Raw genomic sequence first — 22,010 nt, 5'->3', positions numbered from 1 at the left:
CAGCCACCAATGCTTGCAGTCCCCGAGCATACCCAGTTCATGCATGAACTGAGAATTCTTTGGGGCTGCAAGTATTGGCGGCTGGAGGCACCCGTGACTTCATTGCTCCTGAGGCAGTATGAGGAGGAAGGGGGTGACTCAGGCAGCAGATTTCTTCGGCTGGCAGGGCTTCAGCTACTCCACCATTCACTGAAGAGGTACTGTATCTCTGAAGGTCTTCACTCATGCTCCCTCTCTCTAACCCCATGTGCCCCCCATGCCTTCACCCATTCTCTCTCTCCATGTGCCTTCACCCATGCTTTCTCTCCATGCCCCCCTGTGCCTTCACCAATTCTCGCCCCCCTATGCCTTCACCCATTCGTTCTCTCCCTTCATGTGCCTTCTCCCATTCTCTCTCTCCATGCCCCCCTGTGCCTTCACTCATTCTTTCTCTCCGTGCCCCCCTGTTCCTTCACTCATTCTTTCTCTCCGTGCCCCCCCGTGCCTTCACCAATTCTCTCCCCCCCCCAATGTGCTCCTCATGCCTTCACAAATTATTTCTCTCCCTTCATGTGCCTTCACCCATTCTCTCTCCCCCATGTGCCCCCCCGTGCCTTCACTCATTCTCTCTCCCCATGTGCCCCCCCCCACCCGTGCCTTCACCAGTTCTCTCTCTCTCAAATGTACGCCCTCCTGCATTCTCCCTCAATTCCCCCTCCCATCTGTGTTCTCTCTCAATTTCCTCTCCCTTCTGCATTTTCCCTCACCCCCCTCCCTCGCTGGCTGACTCGCCCGCCATCTCTCCCAATCTGCTGTTGGCCTTCCCCTTCTTTCCTGGTTTACCTGGTTATTTGCAGTAAGTCTTTGCCCTGCAGTGGCAGCATATTGAAACACTGCCTCGGCATGCACCGGGCCTTTCCTTCTGATCTGTGCCCCCTTCTGAAAACAGGAAGTTGCATCAGAAAGGGACGGGAAAGAAGAAAAGGTCAGGTGCAGGCCAAGTCAGTGTTTTACAAATAAGGTACAAACCAGGCAAGGGAAGGAGAGAGGAAGGGCAGTTAATCATGAATTGCAATTAATTTGTTTAATCACGATTAATGATTAACACATTAATCACGATTAACATGCAGCCCTAGTAGAGACTATTATAAAGAACAAAATTGTATACATAAGTATGGATTAATGAGACAAACCCAACATGAATTTTAGTCAAGGGAAATCTTGACTCGCCAATCTACAACATTTCTTTGAAGGGGTGAATAAACATGTGGATAAAAGTGAACCTGTCCATATTGTGTATCCAGATTTTCAAAAGGCAATTGACAAAGTACCTCATGAAAGACTCCTGAGGAAAGTAGAAAGCTATGTGATAGGAAGAAATGTTCTACTGTGGATTAAGAACTGGCTAAAAGATAGAAAAAAAGAGAGTAGGATTAAATGGTCAGTATTCTCAATGGAGCAGGGTAGATAGTATGGCTCCCCAGGGGCCTGTGCTGGGACTGCCTTTTTAACATATTTATAAATGATATAGAGATAGGAATAACTAGTGAAGTAATTGAAAATCACGTGATGCCTAGAACAGGAGCGGAGGCTGCCTGCTTGGCTCCTCTGCCTTCCCACCGATAAAAGCCACAGTTTTGACCTATATTGTTGACAGAAGTGGGTGATTTTTACATCCTGCTTTGGCTCTTCCTATTGGTCTGACTGAAGGTAGATTTAAAAGCCGTAATCATAGAGATGGCTTTGAAGTAGCCTTGCAAGAGTAAAGTTAGGCAGAAAGGAGTAGATGGCGGCTATATTGCCTCCACCAAGTCCTTCAGTAAGCACTATGTAGACTTCTAAAATTGTATCGGAGGTGCAGGCTGCAGTGGAAGCTGTGTCAAGATGCTAAATTACAACAGCTTCCAATAGAATGGAGGCTGCACACGAGCGTTTGGATAATCTTGATTTGGAATTGGATTCACAGCAGCATCGGGTTGGAGTATTGGAATCCCAGGCCCAAAGTTCTTCTCGGGAAGTGGAGCAATTGCGTCACATGGTTTTGACAATGGAACATCCGATGATTCTGAAGGAACAAGCACAACGCAATGCAATAATTTACATCTTGTGGGCCTAGTTGAATGAGTGATGTAGATCTTGTGCATGTAATAGAGAGTTGGATTCCACAATCTTTATCCTTGGGCACTCTGGAGGTACCTTTTAGGTTTGAGTTTGTTGAGTGGGTTCAAGGAATACTGCTACTACTTGTCCTTGTTTTGTGGTCCTCCATGTTTGTCATTATGCTCATCAGTGTGCAATACTTCAGGCATTATGCCATGGGAATAGTCCGGAATATGATAATCATAAAGTACTTTGTTTCCAAGACTATACCGCCAGACTGCATGCTCAGCATAAGCTTTTGCTCCTCTTTGCACTCAATTGTACGAACAGAAGATTTCCAGCGCATTACTCTATCCTGCATGACTTTGGAATACTGAGGGGAAACTCATCTTTCTTTTTCAGTGGAAGCAGCTCAATCTTTGTTCCACACTATCCCAGGCACGGTTGGCTCTTAGCGAGCCGCTTCCCCTAATATGGGACATATTGTTAATTTTCTTGCATGGTTTGGGTTTGACCTTTGGACCTTTGTCTTTGGGACCTTGTGTTGTGATTTGTTTCATCCAGTATGAAGGATGGACAGAGTTCTTTTTTCTCACTTCTGGCATATTCCTGCATGTTGTTTGTTGGACCTATTGCTCCAATCCTGTGACTTTTTTTATTTCACTGTACTTAGTGGTGTTGAGTTTTTGTGGGGGTGGTTTGGACAGGGGAAGTGAATGTGACAGTTCCCATGTAGAATGGGACATGGGATTTGGTTGTTGAGGGGTGAGGGGTGGGGTGGTGAGGAAGGGGGGGAGAAAATGTAAAACGTTTTGATGTTTTCTGGTCTGTGATATTTTGCTTTTGTACTTATTTGAGAATACTTTGTAATTTTGTGTTGCCATCATTGTTAATAAACACATTTAAAACATAACTAGTGAGATAATTAAATCTGCTGATGCCACAAGGTTATTCAAAGTTGTTAACACACAAGATTTCAAGAGGACCTTACAAGGCAGGGAGACTGGGCATCCAAATGGCAGATGACGTTTAATGTGAGCAATGCAAAGTGATACATGTGGGAAAGAGGAACCCATACTATAGCTACGTGATGCAAGTTTCCACATTAGGAGTTACTGCCCAGGAAAAGGATCTAGGTGTCATCGTTGAAGATATGCTGAAAACTCTCTGCTCAGTGTGCGGCGGCTGCTAAGAAAGAAAATTGACAGGCTGAAGATTGGATTACTGCCACAAGTTCACCACTTTGGGTCCTAAGCTCATTGCGAAATGCTCACCTTCCTGTCAGTGCATACCTGGTGATTGGCTCATGCTCTGATAGGAATGGGGATATTTAAAGGCCAGAGTTCAATTTAAAATATTACATGGGTTAAGGTCATGTGTCACCATGGGAAGGAGCAGCAGCTAAAAAAGCTGAGCTCCACTGTGTCCTCCACAATAAAATCAGTATTAATCTGCTCCCCCCAACTCTTACCAGTTTAGCATATACTCGCATCAGCAGGTGTGCTTCAAATTTTGCTAAACTTAAGAATTGGGACACCTGCTATGACGACAAAATCTACACGAGAAGACAAAGAGAAAACGCAGCCTACCAAAGTCAAGATGGTAGACCAACACAGTCCACAGAGTAACTCTGTCGGCTTGGCATGGACTTCAGAAATTACAGCAGAGGTAACAGCAGTGGTTGAAGCTGTCCTAGACATGAGCGGCTGGCTAGTAAGGCCTAGATCATGACGCTGGCTTGCAACAGACATTAGAACAATAGCTCAAGCACAGGAGGACCTCAAAAAGTTAGTAGCTGAGCTGGAACAAAAACTCAATTTAGAAACTCACTTGTGCCATAATAATCTGAGCCTGGTGGGTCTATATGAGTCAATACTGGATAAAAAAAACTGATAGGATTCTTGGGAAACGTGGCTGCCCCAGTCCCTACAACTGGGGTTGGTGGGGGGGGGGGGGGGGGCAGATGGACCATTTCTGTATTGAAAGAGCAGACAGACTAGGCAGCAAATGGTCAGAGGCCGACCAACCAACTACAGGTTGTGATATTTAGAAGCCTTAACTTTGCGTATAAACAAGTAATGTTGCAAGCGCATCATGGAGGAAAAACTAACTTATCAAAACAAAAAGGTTCTCTGTTTCCAAGATTACTTATAACCCCCATAAGGGCAAACTAGATACAAACCAAAGAAATCCCACGGTTGTGTGAAATGTTAGGAGCTGTAGATGTATAGAGAGTATGCCATCCCACAGAGAGAGACTTTAAACACTTTTCTCAGGCTCATATGATGCTGATATGAAAACCTGTTCCACAATGTACAAAAAGTGCCTGATCTATTTGGGTAGAACTACTACAGGGCAGGGATCCAAAGATCCAGAAACAGTGGAGTTTTCCTCACAAACTTTACACATATTGTAAATTTCCTGAATGTATTAGATCTAAATGGGCCAAATATAACCTATTTAACCAATATGAACAGGATGCAATTTTGTTTTGGAATACTACCAAAGCGGTCTTGTGCAGTGAAATTACAGCTTTAGTAGTACAAAAAAGAAACTGCGAGATAATGCAGTTCTCATACTGGAACAATGTTTAATATGCATGCAGCAACAATGTGGAACTCACCCTATACCTTTAATAAGGCCCAAACTTTGGCTATACAGGCCTTCTTCAATGAGCTGCTAACTTAGCGAGCTAAAAAGTAAGCTAAATACCACCAATATCAACTCTATAAATTTGGGAACATAAGTGGGAAACTTCTAGCTAGGTTATCTAAAAGATGGACTGGACCCTGCAGCATTTTAACGTTCAAACATAAAAAAGGACATCTGGTACACTCAAATGTTGAGATAAATATATTATTACATGGGTGAACTCCGGAATATCTTTACAGCTGTATCACCATGTATGCCCCATTAAAATCTTTGTGATCGGCTCAAGAAATCAGATTGTCATTTCCAACTAAGAGTGCTTGTACTAATGTTACCACAAAGAGGAGATTCATAAGGGGTACTGACCCCTTATGAACCTCTAAACACGATAAAAATTCCAAGACATTAATAAACTAGTAAAAAAGGCCCGTTTCTGACACAAATGAAACGGGTGCTAGCAAGGTTTTCCTCGGAGTTTGTATGTTTGAGAGAGTGTATGTGAGAGTGACTGTGTGTGAGAGAGAGTGAATGTGCGAGTGTGTATGTGAGAGAGAGAGAGAGAGAGAGAGTCTGTGTGCAAGTGTGTCTGTGAGAGAGAGTGTGTGTGTGTGAGAATGAGAGTGTGTGCAAGTGCGTATGTGAGACACAGTGTGTGAGAGAGAGAGAGTGTGTTTCACACAGATACATTGTATGCAAGGGAGACAGTGTGTGTGAGACACAGACTTTCTGTGAGACTGAGTGTATGAGACCAAGAGAGTGTGTGAGTGACTGTGTGACACAGAGAGAGTGAATGTGATACAGTGTGAGACAGAGTGTGTGAGAGACAGTGTGTGAGAGAGAGAGTGTGTGTGTGACAGAGATACCTCCCCCCCCCTCTCTCTGGTGTCTGAACGTTACTGTGCAGGACGCTGAGCTCTGGCTGTGCTTCAAGGAACTGACCAATCCTATTTAATAGAATGCACCTCCAACATTCTGAAGCCGAGAAACCTCGTGTGGTTGGTCACTTCTGCTTGTGATGAACCCAGAAGTACATGTTAATTCAGGAGATGGATACAGAGAGCAGGAATGCCTCAGCCATGCAGTCAGCTTCAGAATGTTGGGAGGTGCGTTTTATTATACAGGATGTTAGTGCAGTTTCAAATAAGTAGTCGATGAAACTTCAAAATATTTTCATTTGGGGTTCCTGTGCATTCATATTTTTACCTCAAATACCTCTCCCCCCACCCCCCACCCCCCAAGAGAGAAACTATACAAACTCCAGGTTCAAACAGACCTTGCCAAGAACTACAGAATTAAATATTCAGTGGCTGTATAAAATAATTCTTATAAAGGCACCGCAGTAATTGTCAGGATCAACAATTTTAGGCCACAAAACTCCAGCACAATGGATGAAGTATAACATCATTAAATTATTTTCAAAGCAAATTAAACCATGAATTTTACCTGTAACAAATGGCAAAAACTTTCACTTTTTATTATCTCTGAGAAATTGTTTACAATGAAGGTTAAACATTCTTCTTGCAGTCTTGATGCCAATGCACGGGTCTTTTCTGCCCATTTCACTCCAGGAAGACTGCTGATTAGTCTGTCACTTTCCATCAGAAGGAAAGCTGCATTCTTGTCGTCCTTAAAAATAATACAGTAATTGCAAATTAACGCTACTTACTGTTGATATAACTCTTTTAATGAAGGCTAACTATGCAATCATTTACTTAGAATTATTTCTTCCAACTAAGTACATTATAAAGCATCTACAGAACAGAGAAAACAGAACAGAACAAATTTTAGATAACATTTTATAAAGCTTCCAAAATCTTATGACAAAGAATAGATAAGCAGATCTGAAAATCCAAACATACTGGCTCCCATATCAGGCCCTGAAAAAAAAAAAGTTTAGCAGGTCTCGTTTTGGGGGGGGGGGGTCACCAAAATATTAAAAAAATAATAAACATCAAATCAAAGCTCATGAATCTTTATATTAAAAAGATTAAGAAACAATGTGCTGAAAGTTCTTAAGGTCCAGATTTGGGAAAATTATTGCTAAACTACTAAGAAAAAAAACACACACACAACAGAATACTTATCGGGGTTCAACAAATTCAAGGTGCTAAGTCACCATGGCAGCTAAAAAAATTACCCTTTGGTGCCTGGAATTTTCTTGCCTTTTTTTAAAAATTATTTTAAAACTGCCACTACAGAATAGGAGCTTCATGTTCTCTGTACCACAAGGAACAGAAATCCTGCAAAAGTCTCAGTGTCTCAAGTCTTGTAAGACCAGTGCAAGAGTTCCTGCATCACATGGCTCAAACTCACATAGTGCCATAGTGCAGAGAACATGAAGCTGCCAGTCCCATCACATGAGTAGACCTGGCTGGAGGGGGAGGGAGTGCCTTCCAGCTTGTGCTAACTGCTTGCCATTGGTGGACTGATAGCAATCTGAGCCCCCAGGCACTAAAGGACATGGGCCCCTAACCACCTATCAAAAATGATTAAACTAGATGGAAGCTAGGGGAGAATGGGCCCTGGGGCACTACCCTATTGTCCCAATAGTCAGTCCGCCCTTGCTGCCCACCTAAGAGGTGTCAGTAGCTAGGGAAGGATTTAAAGGAGGGAGAAGAAGTGGCTGACCGGGTGTTGAGGGCTAGCTGAAGGGAAGTGGCCAATTAGGGAAGAAGGGAGATGGTTGGATAGGGGACGGAGACAATAAGGGAACAGAAGGACAAGAGAGCCTGGGTAATGACAGGGTGGGGGAAGTGATAGGGCGTTGCTGGCTGTGTAGTTCTGCTAATGCATCGTTGTAGGCCACTAATAGCCACATTATCTAAGCTTTCTTTTGCCTTAGACATGGAATGGGAAAACAGTCAGTAAACCAGGACCTAAAGGAGCTGCAGTAAACATCAGAACAGATCTCTCTCACCCCTTCCCCCACCCCACTCTTCAACTCTGGCAAAGACAACAGCTGGGAGGGGAAGTCTCAGCTGCTGGCTCTTAAATTTTGTGGGATGACTCCTAAATTAAAAAAAAAAAAAGGGGGGGGGGGTCAAGGCTCGATGCTTATTTAAGGCTTTTTTAGTTAAATTATTCTACACCATCTATGAATGCAAGAGAATGGTCTTGTTGGATATGCTCTGTTGTGTGTATCCATAAGGTTCTTAATTACATTTATTCTTACAAACTAGAGAGGCCATGTGATGTCGAGCTGAAAAGTGGGCATGTGTGGGACAAGTTCTTAGTCGCCCAACTCTACTTTTAATCCCCAGACCTCAAGTCCTATTTTAATTGTCCACCTACCTTGAGTATTTGTTTCTCGAACCCACTGGTGATATTGAAGAGCACCTGATCAAGGAATACCTTCAAAGGGTGTGTGCAAAGATCAAGAGAGGAGTAGGTGCCAGACCCAAAGATGGCAGATGTGTGGGTAGCTGAAATAGTCTCTGAGGTTAAGTTGGCCTTGGAATCTATACTGGGGGTTCTGCTGAAAACTACTTTGGATAAGATTGATGCCTTGGATGACCGCATGGCAATGCTGAATACCAGTTTTTTTGGTATGCCAGCAGAGAGTCTTGGACCTGGAGAACCGGATTCAGAAATCTGAAGACTCTCAACAGGCTATACAGGACAAATTGGAAAATCTGGAGAACAAACTTGAAGACCTCGAAAACAGATCAAGACACAGGAACCTTTATTTAGTGAGCTTGCCTGAATCTATCTCAGATGGGGAGCTCAGAGGTTTTCTGGAGCCATAGCTGGTCAATTCTTTCAACCTACAATCTATGGTAGGCCCACTCTGAACTGAGCATGCACACCACTCGGGAGCACGGAGAGAAGAACAAGCATGCCCCAGAGTGGTCATATTTAAGCTCCTTAATTATGCGTACAAGATGGAAATTCTTGGTGCAATTCAGAAACATGGACCTCTTTCCTATAACAATCATAATATATTGTGTTTTCAAGATTTTTCAGCAAAGGTATCAGCCCAGCATAAAGACTTTGTGCATGTTTGTACCCAACAGCAGAAAAAGAAAATTCAGTATGCCCTGCTGTTTCCAACATGAGGGTCAGACACACGTTTGGAACTCCAGTTTGTGTGGCACCTCCCAATATCAAAGGAAACCTCATGAGTTGAGTGATCATTGGATTGGGAATTAAAACACTGGTGGGCTATCTAGTATTTTAACATCGCTGTTTATTATGTTCTATAAGATATATATTGTATGTCATTGATGCAGTTACCAAGCCTATGTTTATACTCAGTGGCTTAGATATGCTGCCATATGTACCCTCTCTAGGGAACATGGTCTGCTTTGAGAGGAATACAACAAGGGCAGACACAGCTTTATGTAAGACTGATGATATACAAGTTTTGAGTCCCCCTGAGGTTCTGTTTAGAACACAATTTTATTTTGATATATTTTTGTCTTCATGCAGTCCTAGAACATTCCTGGATGTCTTCTGTTACTGGTGTACATAAGTTTTATTGTTGAGACTGAGACTTAAATTTATTCTTGCCCTGAGAGCTGTTGAAATCCAGGGGAATAAGACAACCAAGTGAAATAACTTGGTTGCCAGTGGTGGGAGGCGGGGCAGACTTATACGGTCTGTGCTGGGGCTGGTGGTTGGGAGGCGGGGAAAATGCTGGGTAGACTTATACGGTCTGTGCCAGAGCTGGTGGTGGGAGGCGGGGCTGGTGGTTGAGAGGTGGGGATAGTGCTGGGCAGACTTGTACGGTCTATGCCCTGAAGAGGACAAGTACAAATCAAGGTAGGGTATACACAAAAAGTAGCACATATGAGTTTATCTTGTTGGGCAGACTGGATGGACCATGCAGGTCTTTTTCTGCCGTCATCTACTATGTAACTGCTATACTCTGTCCTAAAATGGCAAATGAAAGTAATATAAACTCAGTTATGTGAGAAAGTCTGAAGATCTACACCACATTGTATAACAATATATTTCTAGTTCTATATTTTTTTAAATAAAAAGCAGCCATAGCAGCCATGGAAATATGATCTTAATAAGAATCTATTACATGGAGAAAGACACCTGATATGCAGAACTCTACAATATGGAGTCACAAACCAATCTGATTGGCTAAGATATATAACTAAGCCACATACCATGACAAGTAGTATAGTTAAGTCATGTATGCCCTCTCTTATCAGTGTTATGGGGGAGAATGTAAATAATCATATAAGGGGTTCAACTGCAGGAAGAGGGTGGTTTTAGTGAAGTGGCAGCAGCAAAGAACTGGTGAAAACAGTACATAATAAGTATTGCCATACTGGGACAGACTGAAGGTCCATCAAGCCCAGCATCCTGTTTCCAACAGTGGCCAATCCAGGTCACATGTACCTGGCAAGATCCAAAACAGTACAACACATTTTATGCGGCTTATCCTAGAAAGAAGCAGTGGATTTTCCACAAGTCCATTTTAATAATGGCTTATGGACTTTTATTTTAGGAAGCTAGCCAAACCTTTTTTAAATCCTGCTAAGCTAACTGCTTTTACTACATTCTCTGGTAACAAATTCCAGCGTTTAATTACACGTTGTGTGAAGAAATATTTTCTCCGATTCATTTTAAATTTATTATTTGTAGCTTTGTGCACCCTAGTCCTAGTATTTTTGGAAAGAGTAAACAAGCGATTCACTTCTACCCGTTCCACTCCACTCACTATTTTATAGAACCTTATCGTATCTCCCCCCAGCCATCTCTTCTCCAAGCTGAAGAGCCCCAGCTTTAGCCTTTCCTCATAGGGAAGTTGTCCCATCCCCTTTATCACTTTCGTCGCCCTTCTCTGTACCTTTTCTAATTCCACTATATCTTTTTTGAGATGTAGTGACTGAAATTGCACACAATGGAGTGATACAAAGGAAATACAAATACAAAGGCAGAACGAATGACACTTTGAAATAATGGCTAATGAAATGTTAACATGCACAACAATGATAAATCAGGAACTCATATTTCCTCCATCATAAGAAAAAAATTATGAAATTGCTTTAGAAAAAAATTATAAAATTGCTTCAGAATCCTGGGCACCAACTGAGCTGAATACTTAACAGGCATCACAATACAGTGGTGTACCTAGCATATTTGACACCTAGAGATTTTTTTTTTTTTAAATAAAACATCTGCTCATGCCAACTTCCCCCTCTTCCAACCCCATCATGGTACAGCAGCTCCCCCCTCTCTCAACACACCCCTCCCATCTACCTTTAAAAAATGGCTTTCTCCCTTGTAGAAGCTGCTGGCAGTGTTAGCAATTCATGTAACACTGCCTGAGCTATTCCTGAAACCATCCCTTGTAGCATTCACCCCTTGCAGAAACAGGAAGTAACATGAGGGGGGGGGGGCATAGCAAAGAGAACGCTCTTGGAACAGCGCAGTCTGATACTCAAGGGGTGTCACTGGAGACTCATGAGGATGGAACAGGGTGGTTATGAATCCCTCAGAATCTGTAAGGGTAGCATCAGCACTAAACATGGAGAGGAGCCATAAAGAAACAGACTGCAAACAAGCTCTTACCTGAAAGAATGACAAAGAGTGGGTGGGGAGGGTGTGTGTGTGTGTCTCTCTCTCTCTCTCTCTCTGGGCAGAGTGTGGGCCTTTGTGTTCACCCATGGGAAGGTGACAATGGGAAAGCTAGAAAGGAAAGAAGCTAATCTCCAGGCATACCAGATTGATCCACAGAGAAATGTTTAGTGGCAGAGGGGCAGGTATAACCTCAGGACAATCCTGCAGGGAAGCCAAGGCTGGAAGGGAGGATCCTGTGGGCATGCTGGGAAAGGTAGTCTCCTAGTCCCTTAGGGTGGGCTGGGAATTGTAGTGTTTTCTCCTGATTCATCCAATGGGAAAGAAGGGTAGCCAGAGGGAGCACCTGGGAGAAAGGAAGGAGGGGCTCAGAAGCTACTGGAACAGAAGAGGGCAACTAAAAGGGCAGTCAGTAGAGCAGTAAGGGGAGAAAGAAAGCCGCTCCAGAGAGAGAGAGAGCGCGCACTAGGGTTACCATACATCCGGCTTTACCCAGACGTGTCCTCTTTTGAGGACACAGTCGGGCAACTGGCCAGGTTTTGCCAGCCTGCCCATTTGTCCTATCCTCCCCTCCCTTATCTTAGTGTGGTGCCCTGGTGGTCCAGTGAACTCTTTGGGGCAGAAAAGAGCCCCCTCTTTCCTGCCCGGCACGTCCCGGTGCCGATTCAAAATGGCTGCTGAGAGTTCAAGCAAAAGTCTTGCAAGGTCACTGCTTGAACTCTCGGCAACCATTTTGAATCGGTGCCGGGAGAAAGACAGTCTACAGACACACTGGCAGGAAAGAGGGGGCTCCTTCCTACCCCAAAGAGGTCACTAGACCACCAGGGCACCACACTAAGGTAAATGGGGGGGGGGGGGGGGGGAGGAGTAGTGAATGAGTCATGTGGGTGGAGGGAGGCTGGAAAATTGGGGAGGGGATCTACATGGGGGAGGGGGGAAGAGAGGGAATCTGGCTTTCTTTTGGGGGAAGATTTGTTTTTTGGTTAGCTGGAAAAATTTTATGTTGTGCTTGAAAATTTTCTTTGAAAAGGCCTATCAAGATACCTTAGCTTGATAGGTGAAGTCTTAATCATTTGACATGAGATGACCCATGGTGTTCATTGCGGAGAGCCAGAGGCATTACGCCAGGCTTTTTCTTTATCCACTTTAGTGTTAAATGAGTCTATTTTTGTTTTACCTTATTTTATATTTATTTTACTTAATCTTATTTGCTTACTTCTATTTTTAGCTGTTTCTTTTTTTTTAAACTGCTCTGTTATCGAAAAGCAGTATAGAACTTTTATCAATGAACTAAATCAAACCAGTGGAAACATTTTCTGTTTTGCCGATTGAAAACACTGGGCACTTTCATTGATAAAAGCCAGACACATTTTTAAGTTGGGCAATATTCCATTATATCTGTCTCCAGACATACAATATGGTTAAAAACTGTTACACTGTTATAAAACATAGTATTAAATAGATAACACCAAACACCAAACACTTTGTTTCTCTTGTATGCATTATACTTACCAAAGACTGAATCAATGTAGTAAGACAATTTTCTTGCAGATCATCAGGTAAACTGGAAAAGTTCTTCTCAGACCAACATTTTACAAAATGTTTTCCAATCCATCTGTTTACATAAAATTCCCAATTTACTCATGAACCCCACACATTAGGCAATGTGAAAAAGCAAAAAAAAAAATCAATAGTATAATACAAAACATTTTTTAGTAAAACGTTATGATAATCTTTAAAATTTTAATTTTCACATACCTCATGCATGAGGCATATAGGCTTTTCAGTCCAAATGAGTGAGCGAGTGTCAGACATTCCAATACAGACCGAAGCAATCCACCAACAGGCTAGAATTAAGAAAATATTCATCATTTCATACGTTATAATAAACAGTACCCAATTCTAGTAATGACTACAGTATGATGCCAATTATCCGGATGTCCTCTTATCCGGACCAGTTCGGCCAGAGTTGGGAACCTGCATCACCCAGTGTCTCATGTCACTCGCCTGTGGCTCATTATTTGCCCCCCTTGTAAATCTACCATGTAGAACAGTACAGTACCTTCCCAGCCAATTACCCTCATGGTCCACACAGTCTGCTACAGGAAATGGCGTAAACGGGACGCAGCAAAGCCTTTGCCCTTTCAGCTTGCAGGGATGCGGCAGAGAAAAGCCTTGCTCTTTCAGCTTACGGGGACACGGCAGTGTTAAAAATGGCATCAAAGCAAAAAAGAAAATCGACAAACGTGGAGAACTCAAGAAGTCCCACAGAAAAACTCAAGTGAAAAAGAGTGGGAGCGAGAACCAGGATTTACAAAGACTGGACCACAGTAATGATGAAGACGAAGCAAAAATTTATTGAACAATAAATGACTCAACACAACGTTGTTTCGGCCAGAAGGCCTACATCAGGGTCTTGAAATAGTAATTCTTGGTAATGTTCTATATGTTTATTCAAAGTATGATGAGAATCCAAGATTGATGGATTATGGTGGTCTTTAAAAAGACCGTTGTGGAAAATCTGTGTTGAGTCTCAAAATAGACAGTCTCTAACAGTATTGCAGAAAAACCATCAATCTTGGATTCTCATCATACTTTGAACAAACATACAAAACATTACCAAGAATTACTATTTCAAGAACCTCATCATCATTTTTGCTTCGTCTTCATCATTACTGTGGTCCAGTCTTTGTAAATCCTGGTTCTCGCTCCCACATCAAAGCAAAAAAGGCACATTGTCATTAAAAGACAAAATTGACATTGTGGATAAATTAAGAAAGGGAGTGTCAGGAAAACATATGGCAGAAGAATATGGTGTAGGAACATCAACTATATTAGACATAAAAAGACAAAGCGATGCTATTGTAAACTACGTCTCAGTTCTTGAAAAAGAGGAAGGGAGTTGTTCCAGAAAAACAATGAAAAGATCACCTATTGAACAGGTAGATAAAGCTCTATATCCTTGATTCCTGCATAAACGATCACTGGGGCCATCCAATTTCTGGGCTGCTATTAGCTGAAAAGGCAATTTTTTTCAATAAGCAACTTCAGGTGGATTCAGATCTCAAAGCCAGCACTGGATGGCTTTGAAATTTCAAGCACCGCCACAGAATAAAGACAATTCAAAACCATGGTGAAACACTTTTTTTTACCAGCAGCTAAAGAGTTTATTGTTCAATTTAATGACCTTATCAAGAACTATGACCCCGATTATGCTTATAATGCAGATAAATGGGTCTGAATTGGAAATCACTCTCCAGTAAATCGCTGGTTAGTCGCAGGGAGCAATCTAGCCTGGATTCAAGTCATCTAAAGAACATGTCACACTGCTGGTTGGGGGAAATGCATCCGGTAGTCATAAGTTGGAGTAACAATTGATAACCATCTATCTTTCGAAATCCATGCTAAATCCGTTACTAAAAGATGTTTAATATGATGTGGATTCTAAAAAGATTAACACCCTTGAACACCTTCCGGAACTTAGTGCAATCCACAGCACTCATACACATAGATTACTGTAAAAGTGTTTTCCTAGGATGTAAGACTCTAATCCTCAAGAAGCTTCAGACTACCCAGAACACTGCAGTCAGACTTATCTTTGGCAAGTCAAGATTTGACAGCGCAACACCTCTTCGAGAGAGACTTCATTGGCTTCCCATCAGAGAAAGAATAAATTTTAAGGTTTGCACTATGATTCATAAGATTATATATGGAGAATCCCCCAACTACATGAACAACCTTATTGACCTCCCAGCCAGAAATAGACCATTGTCGTCCTGTACCCACCTCAATTTACACCTCCCCAATTGCAAAGGTATTAAATATAAGATCTATGCATCCAGTTTCTCCTTCTTGGGCAGTCAGTTTTGGAACACTCTGCCAAGATCCATCCGAACAATCGGCGACCATTTATCCTTCAGGAAAATGCTGAAGACTCATCTTTTCAAGACAGCTTACACGAATGACTCTACTTAACTTTTAAACCCTTCCTTTTAATCCCAATCCTGATGTTTACCATACCTTAGACTATATCTCCCAATTCCCTTATGCGCCTATCTTTTTCCTCTTCATCCTTTGCCCTTTGTCTTTCCCTCTCCATCCTTCCTCTCCTCACCCCCCCCCCCCCAATTTCTTTTCCTTTTGCTTATCCTACCTTTGTTTACCTTTACATACTCAACATATTCATTCTCAAAACCTCACTTTCACTGCTTCTAATATTCTCCTCTAAGATTTTGCTATTGTAATTGTATTAACTATGTAAGCCACATTGAGCCTGCAATGTGTGTGGGAAAGCGCGGGGTACAAATGTAATAAATAAATAAATTGGAGTTATTGGCCATTGGTAAATCTAAAAATCCTTGTGCTGTACAGAAGCTAAAAAAAAAAGCCTGGAGGAGTTATGAGGTTTTCCTTGACTGGTACGACACTTGCTTCATTCCGGAGGTGAAAAGATTTCAGCTTTGTACAGGAAAAGATGGAAAAGTCACTTTACTGTTGGACAACACGCCTTCACATCCTACAACAGAATGCCTAGAGCGAGAGGAAGGTAGCTTCAAAGTGCTTTTTTTGCCACCAAATGCATCTGTAATGCAGCCAGTGGATCAGGGAGTTATTGTCTCATTGAAACTTTACAGGAAACAACTGCTACAAAAACTTATTTTGGCTGACATAGAAAACGAATGTGGCATGATCCAATTCATAAGAGAATTGAACATAAAAGATAGTTTCTACAAGGTTGCATCTTTTACAGGTTCCTGGTTGCTCTGATTGTGATGACTAGAATGTCAGTGAATGGATATGCAGTGATGCAAGTGATCCAAGGTATCAGATCATACATAACAGATGATGAAATCATGGAATCAGCACAAGGAACACGAAAAATCAGAAACGGATGATGATCACTAGGTTAAAGCTGATGTAGGACCAACAATATGCAGAAGCCTTTGAATGTTTAAATACAGCAACGGCTTGGCTGGAAAAGCAGGAAGAAGGTAGTTTGATCCAGCTCCTTTGACTGAAAAGACTACATTATCTTGCAACAGGAAAACAAAAATTGGCTTTTAAGCAGTTAAGAATTACTTCCTTTTTTTTAAACAAATACAGTAGTGTATCTACAACTGTACTTTACTTTTAAATACTGTATTACAAATTGAACTTTGAATTAGTGTCTTGGGATGTGCCGAGGATAGTGGCGCGCATGCCCCTGTTGGTAACGGATGCTCGTTTGAGAGAATGTGCATACCGATGTGTCCACAGAGGGTATATAACAACGTCACAATTAGCACACATGGGAGGGAGCCGAAGCCCAAATTGCCTTAAATGTGGAGAGAGCCCAGGTACGTTCCTACATATGTTTTGGAGTTGCACTCGAGTAAAAGGGTTCTGGACTCAGGTTTGGGGCTTTTGGGAAAGGAGATTGGGTATTAAAGTTCGGAAGACAGTTGAACAATTAATATTAGATTTACCTGATTCTTTTCGAGGACAGAATCGTTTTGAAGTATTATTGATTCGTAAGATGTGCTTACTGGCAAGGAAATGTATTTTACAATACTGGACGGTTAAAGACCCTCCAGCATATTGGCACTGGAGGAACCAGGTGCATCAACTGGCCTCTTGGGAGGCTGGAGAGATCAGACACTCACAAAGAAAGAGAACTACGTTTTTGGCCATTTGGGGTCCCTATTTAAACATCCTAAATCCCAGAGGTCGGAGTTTGCTTCTAAATGCAAGGTGAACTTCCTATGGTGATTTGGTAACGTTCCTTCAGGGGGGGAATGAGGGGGGAGGGGGGAGAATGAGGGTCGGGGAGGGGAGTTAAGAGAGGGGGAGGGAGGGGGTAGTTAAAGGGTGGGTTAGGGGCTGAGAGAGGGGAGAGGGCTTTTATCTCAGGGTTCTTCTAAGTTGGTTATATTGGGAATATGTTCTTTAATTGATTATAATTTATGAGGGGCGATACTCTGCGAGCCCATCCCTGTAAGGATAGTATCATAAATGGAGATCATTGTGTATGATGCAGGAGTATTTCAGTTGTGGGTAAGATATTGGGGATGTATTTAGATCTCTGTTGAACGGCTGCTCAGTCATTAAAATGGGGGTTATTAACAATACTAATAATATTATCTTGTTGGAATATAAAGTTCAAACACTGAAGGTTGATAAATAAGTCGTTGTATAATTGTATCAAGACTCGATGTACGCTATATGAAGAGCCCTGTATGACAATGTTTATTTTGTTGTATTTTCAATAAAAATCGTTTAAACATAAATACTGTATTACAGTATTTTTTTATGTAGAAATACAGTAATATATATATACAAGAAATACTGCACTTTACATTTAAATACTTTATTACAGTGTATTTCCCTTTTTAGTTGAAATCTGTTTATTGAAAGAACAAGGCATATTGAAAAAAAGTGAAATAACACAAACTGTACAGATAACTTGGTTTGTTATAGCCCTCTGGCACGATCGAACCTATTACAGTCATTCCTCCAATTAAACCGTCTACTCCCCACCTCACCCCCAAAACCCAGAGAAATACAACAAACCGATTAAGTAGAAATGAGAAAGCCTTAGTAACATAGTAAATGAAGGCAGAAAAAGACCTGCATGGTCCATCCAGTCTGCCCTACAAGATAAACTCATATGTGCTACTTTTTGTGTATACCTTACCTTGCTTGTACCCGTCCTTTTCAGGGCACAGACCGTGTAAGTCTGCCCAGCACTATCCCCGCCTCCCAACCACCAGCCCCGGCACAGACCGTATAAGTCTGCCCAGCACTATCCCCGCCTCCCGCCACCGGATCTGCCACCCAATCTCGGCTAAGCTCCTTAGGATCCATTCCTTCTGAACAGCATTCCTTTATGTTTATCCCTCTGCCAGGTGTATATATACAGTGGTGGAAATAAGTATTTGATCCCTTGCTGATTTTGTAAGTTTGCCCACTGACAAAGACATGAGCAGCCCATAATTGAAGGGTAGGTTATTAGTAACAGTGAGAGATAGCACATCACAAATTAAATCCGGAAAATCACATTGTGGAAAGTATATGAATTTATTTGCATTCTGCAGAGGGAAATAAGTATTTAATCCCTCTGGCAAACAAGACCTAATACTTGGTGGCAAAACCCTTGTTGGCAAGCACAGCGGTCAGACGTCTTCTGTAGTTGATGATGAGGTTTGCACACATGTCAGGAGGAATTTTGGTCCACTCCTCTTTGCAGATCATCTCTAAATCATTAAGAGTTCTGGGCTGTCGCTTGGCAACTCGCAGCTTCAGCTCCCTCCATAAGTTTTCAATGGGATTAAGGTCTGGTGACTGGCTAGGCCACTCCATGACCCTAATGTGCTTCTTCCTGAGCCACTCCTTTGTTGCCTTGGCTGTATGTTTTGGGTCATTGTCGTGCTGGAAGACCCAGCCACGACCCATTTTTAAGGCCCTGGCGGAGGGAAGGAGGTTGTCACTCAGAATTGTACGGTACATGGCCCCATCCATTCTCCCATTGATGCGGTGAAGTAGTCCTGTGCCCTTAGCAGAGAAACACCCCCAAAACATAACATTTCCACCTCCATGCTTGACAGTGGGGACGGTGTTCTTTGGGTCATAGGCAGCATTTCTCTTCCTCCAAACACGGCGAGTTGAGTTCATGCCAAAGAGCTCAATTTTTGTCTCATCTGACCACAGCACCTTCTCCCAATCACTCTCGGCATCATCCAGGTGTTCACTGGCAAACTTCAGACGGGCCGTCACATGTGCCTTCCGGAGCAGGGGGACCTTGCGGGCACTGCAGGATTGCAATCCGTTATGTCGTAATGTGTTACCAATGGTTTTCGTGGTGACAGTGGTCCAGCTGCCTTGAGATCATTGACAAGTTCCCCCCTTGTAGTTGTAGGCTGATTTCTAACCTTCCTCATGATCAAGGATACCCCACGAGGTGAGATTTTGCGTGGAGCCCCAGATCTTTGTCGATTGACAGTCATTTTGTACTTCTTCCATTTTCTTACTATGGCACCAACAGTTGTCTCCTTCTCGCCCAGCGTCTTACTGATGGTTTTGTAGCCCATTCCAGCCTTGTGCAGGTGTATGATCTTGTCCCTGACATCCTTAGACAGCTCCTTGCTCTTGGCCATTTGTAGAGGTTAGAGTCTGACTGATTCACTGAGTCTGTGGACAGGTGTCTTTCATACAGGTGACCATTGCCGACAGCTGTCTGTCATGCAGGTAACGAGTTGATTTGGAGCATCTACCTGGTCTGTAGGGACCAGATCTCTTACTGGTTGGTGGGGGATCAAATACTTATTTCCCTCTGCAGAATGCAAATAAATTCATATACTTTCCACAATGTGATTTTCTGGATTTAATTTGTGATGTGCTATCTCTCACTGTTACCAATAACCTACCCTTCAATTATGGGCTGCTCATGTCTTTGTCAGTGGGCAAACTTACAAAATCAGCAAGGGATCAAATACTTATTTCCACCACTGTATGATTCAGAATCAAACTCCTTGCCATCTGTGTAAGAGACTGTAAATATGGATAGAGAATGATGCTTTCTTTTAGCTGAAAGTGCTGCATCCCGCCTCGCCTCCCACAATGCCAGGAGATGAACCCCAGCCTGTAAGGTCCAAATAGATAAGAGACTCTGCGGATACCTAGGAACCCAATATGCATTTTTCCCTACTACATAAACTTTTGAAGCAGTGTCTTCTGTGACCCGCCCAAGACACCCAGTCAGTCCCTCCATTAAATCAAATATAACCAATTCCCCTGAAAAGGAAATATGAGTATGCAATAAAGTGTTCACATATAAGGCAATGGCAGACCAGTATTTCTGTATCAGAGGACAATCCCACAATGCATGATAAAATGTATCATTCTCTGCCCCTGCACCCAACACACATTGGAGAGGCCAATCCTCCTGCCTTATGCATCTGTACTTGGGGTGAAATAGGCACGATGGAACACCCTGAACGCGCACTCTCAAATCAGTCCCCCAGACCAACTAGGGTATGCCATGAATAGCTCTAGCTATATCCTGCTGTACCAATTATATTCCCAGGTCAGATTCCCACCTAGCTTTAACTTTCCAATAATCCTTACTTCTCACCAAGGGCTGAATTGATTTAAAAAGCTCGGATATTGTGAGCCTCTCAGTCACCACCAATTCGAAAAATCCTTTCAACTTGGATCCCCAACTACAGTTTCAAAGTATTGGGGTCAAGGGAAGCAATGTAGTATTTGAGTTGACAAAAAGCAAATAGGTCTCTCCACTGCAGTTCCATCTGTTGTCGGAATGTCTTGAAGCTCATCATTGTCCCCTCCCCTCCCCCATGAGCATATCTGCCACCAAATTATAGCTCTGAGTTTCCCAGCATTGAAATACAATATTTTCCAGACCAGGAGGGAACTGCAGGTTGCCCCTAATTGGTAGTTGATCAGTATCTGTGGGAGCACTCCCCAACTACTGAATCAGCTTATTCCATGTATCTTTTAGGAGCTTGAATACTACACTTCTCCCCAGGAAATAAAGCAAAGTATGAGTAGAAACCTGCAGGAGAGTTCGGATACTATAAGGTGCATAGAGCAATTGTTCATAGGAAATTGGAGTATAGTCATCTATCTAATTACGAACCCCCCGATGGCATAATAGGCAGATATAATTATACAATTGTAAATCTGGCAGGCCCAAGCCCTTATTCTGCCAATTGCATGATAAATATGAGAGTTGTATTTCCCTTTTTAAATAGAAATACTGTATTGTATTTGTATTTCTGCCAACTTATTGCTGAAAATAAAGCTAATGCTCAACATGCAATGCTCCAATTGTGTGTTCTTTTTAAAAAGTAGTTATGTCCAATCATCCGGATTTATGATTATCCGGACTACCCACCTGCTTTGGATAGTTCGGATAATCGGCGTCATTCTATACATGCACAAAAGCGAATGCTACATACCTGTAGAAGGTATTCTCCGAGGACAGCAGGCTGATTGTTCTCACTGATGGGTGACGTCCATGGCACCCCCTCCAATCGGAATCTTCACTAGCAAAGACGTCTGCTAGCCCTCGCGCGCCCATGCGCGGCCGTCTTCCCACCCGAACCAGCTCGTGTTCGTCAGTCCCGTATGTAGCAAGACAAAGACAAGGGAAGACACAACTCCAAAAGGGGACGCGGGGGGGTTTGTGAGAACAATCAGCCTGCTGTCCTCGGAGAATACCCTCTACAGGTATGTAGCATTCGCTTTCTCCGAGGACAAGCAGGCTGCTTGTTCTCACTGATGGGGTATCCCTAGCCCCCAGGCTCACTCAAAACAACAAACATGGTCAATTGGGCCTCGCAACGGCGAGGACATAACTGAGATTGACCTAACAACTTATCCAACTAACTGAGAGTGTAGCCTGGAACAGAATAAAAAATGGGCCTAGGGGGGTGGAGTTGGATTCTAAACCCCAAACAGATTCTGAAGCACCGACTGCCCGAACCGACTGTCGCGTCAGGTATCCTGCTGCAGGCAGTAATGAGATGTGAATGTGTGGACAGATGACCACGTCACAGCCTTGCAGATCTCTTCAATAGTGGCTGACTTCAAGTGGGCCACTGACGCTGCCATGGCTCTAACATTGTGAGCCGTGACATGACCCTCAAGAGCCAGCCCAGCCTGGGCGTAAGTGAAGGAAATGCAGTCTGCTAGCCAATTTGATAAGGTGCGTTTCCCCACAGCCACTCCCCTCCTGTTGGGATCAAAAG

General features: G+C 42.8%; 1 protein-coding gene across 1 annotated transcript in view; it reads right to left on the bottom strand.

Moving 5' to 3' along the window:
• KIAA1107 (KIAA1107 ortholog) overlaps positions 1–22,010 on the bottom strand; it is a 195,734-nt gene that overhangs the window by 97,814 nt on the left and 75,910 nt on the right. Inside the window, 3 exon segments of the mRNA XM_030205681.1 lie at positions 6,172–6,354; positions 12,775–12,877; positions 13,021–13,109. Coding sequence (XP_030061541.1) covers positions 6,172–6,354; positions 12,775–12,877; positions 13,021–13,109 — 375 coding nt within the window.

This window comes from Microcaecilia unicolor, chromosome 6, assembly GCF_901765095.1.
Source record: "Microcaecilia unicolor chromosome 6, aMicUni1.1, whole genome shotgun sequence".
NCBI classification, from domain to species: Eukaryota; Metazoa; Chordata; class Amphibia; order Gymnophiona; family Siphonopidae; genus Microcaecilia; species Microcaecilia unicolor.
This window is presented reverse-complemented; position numbering and strand designations above follow the sequence as displayed.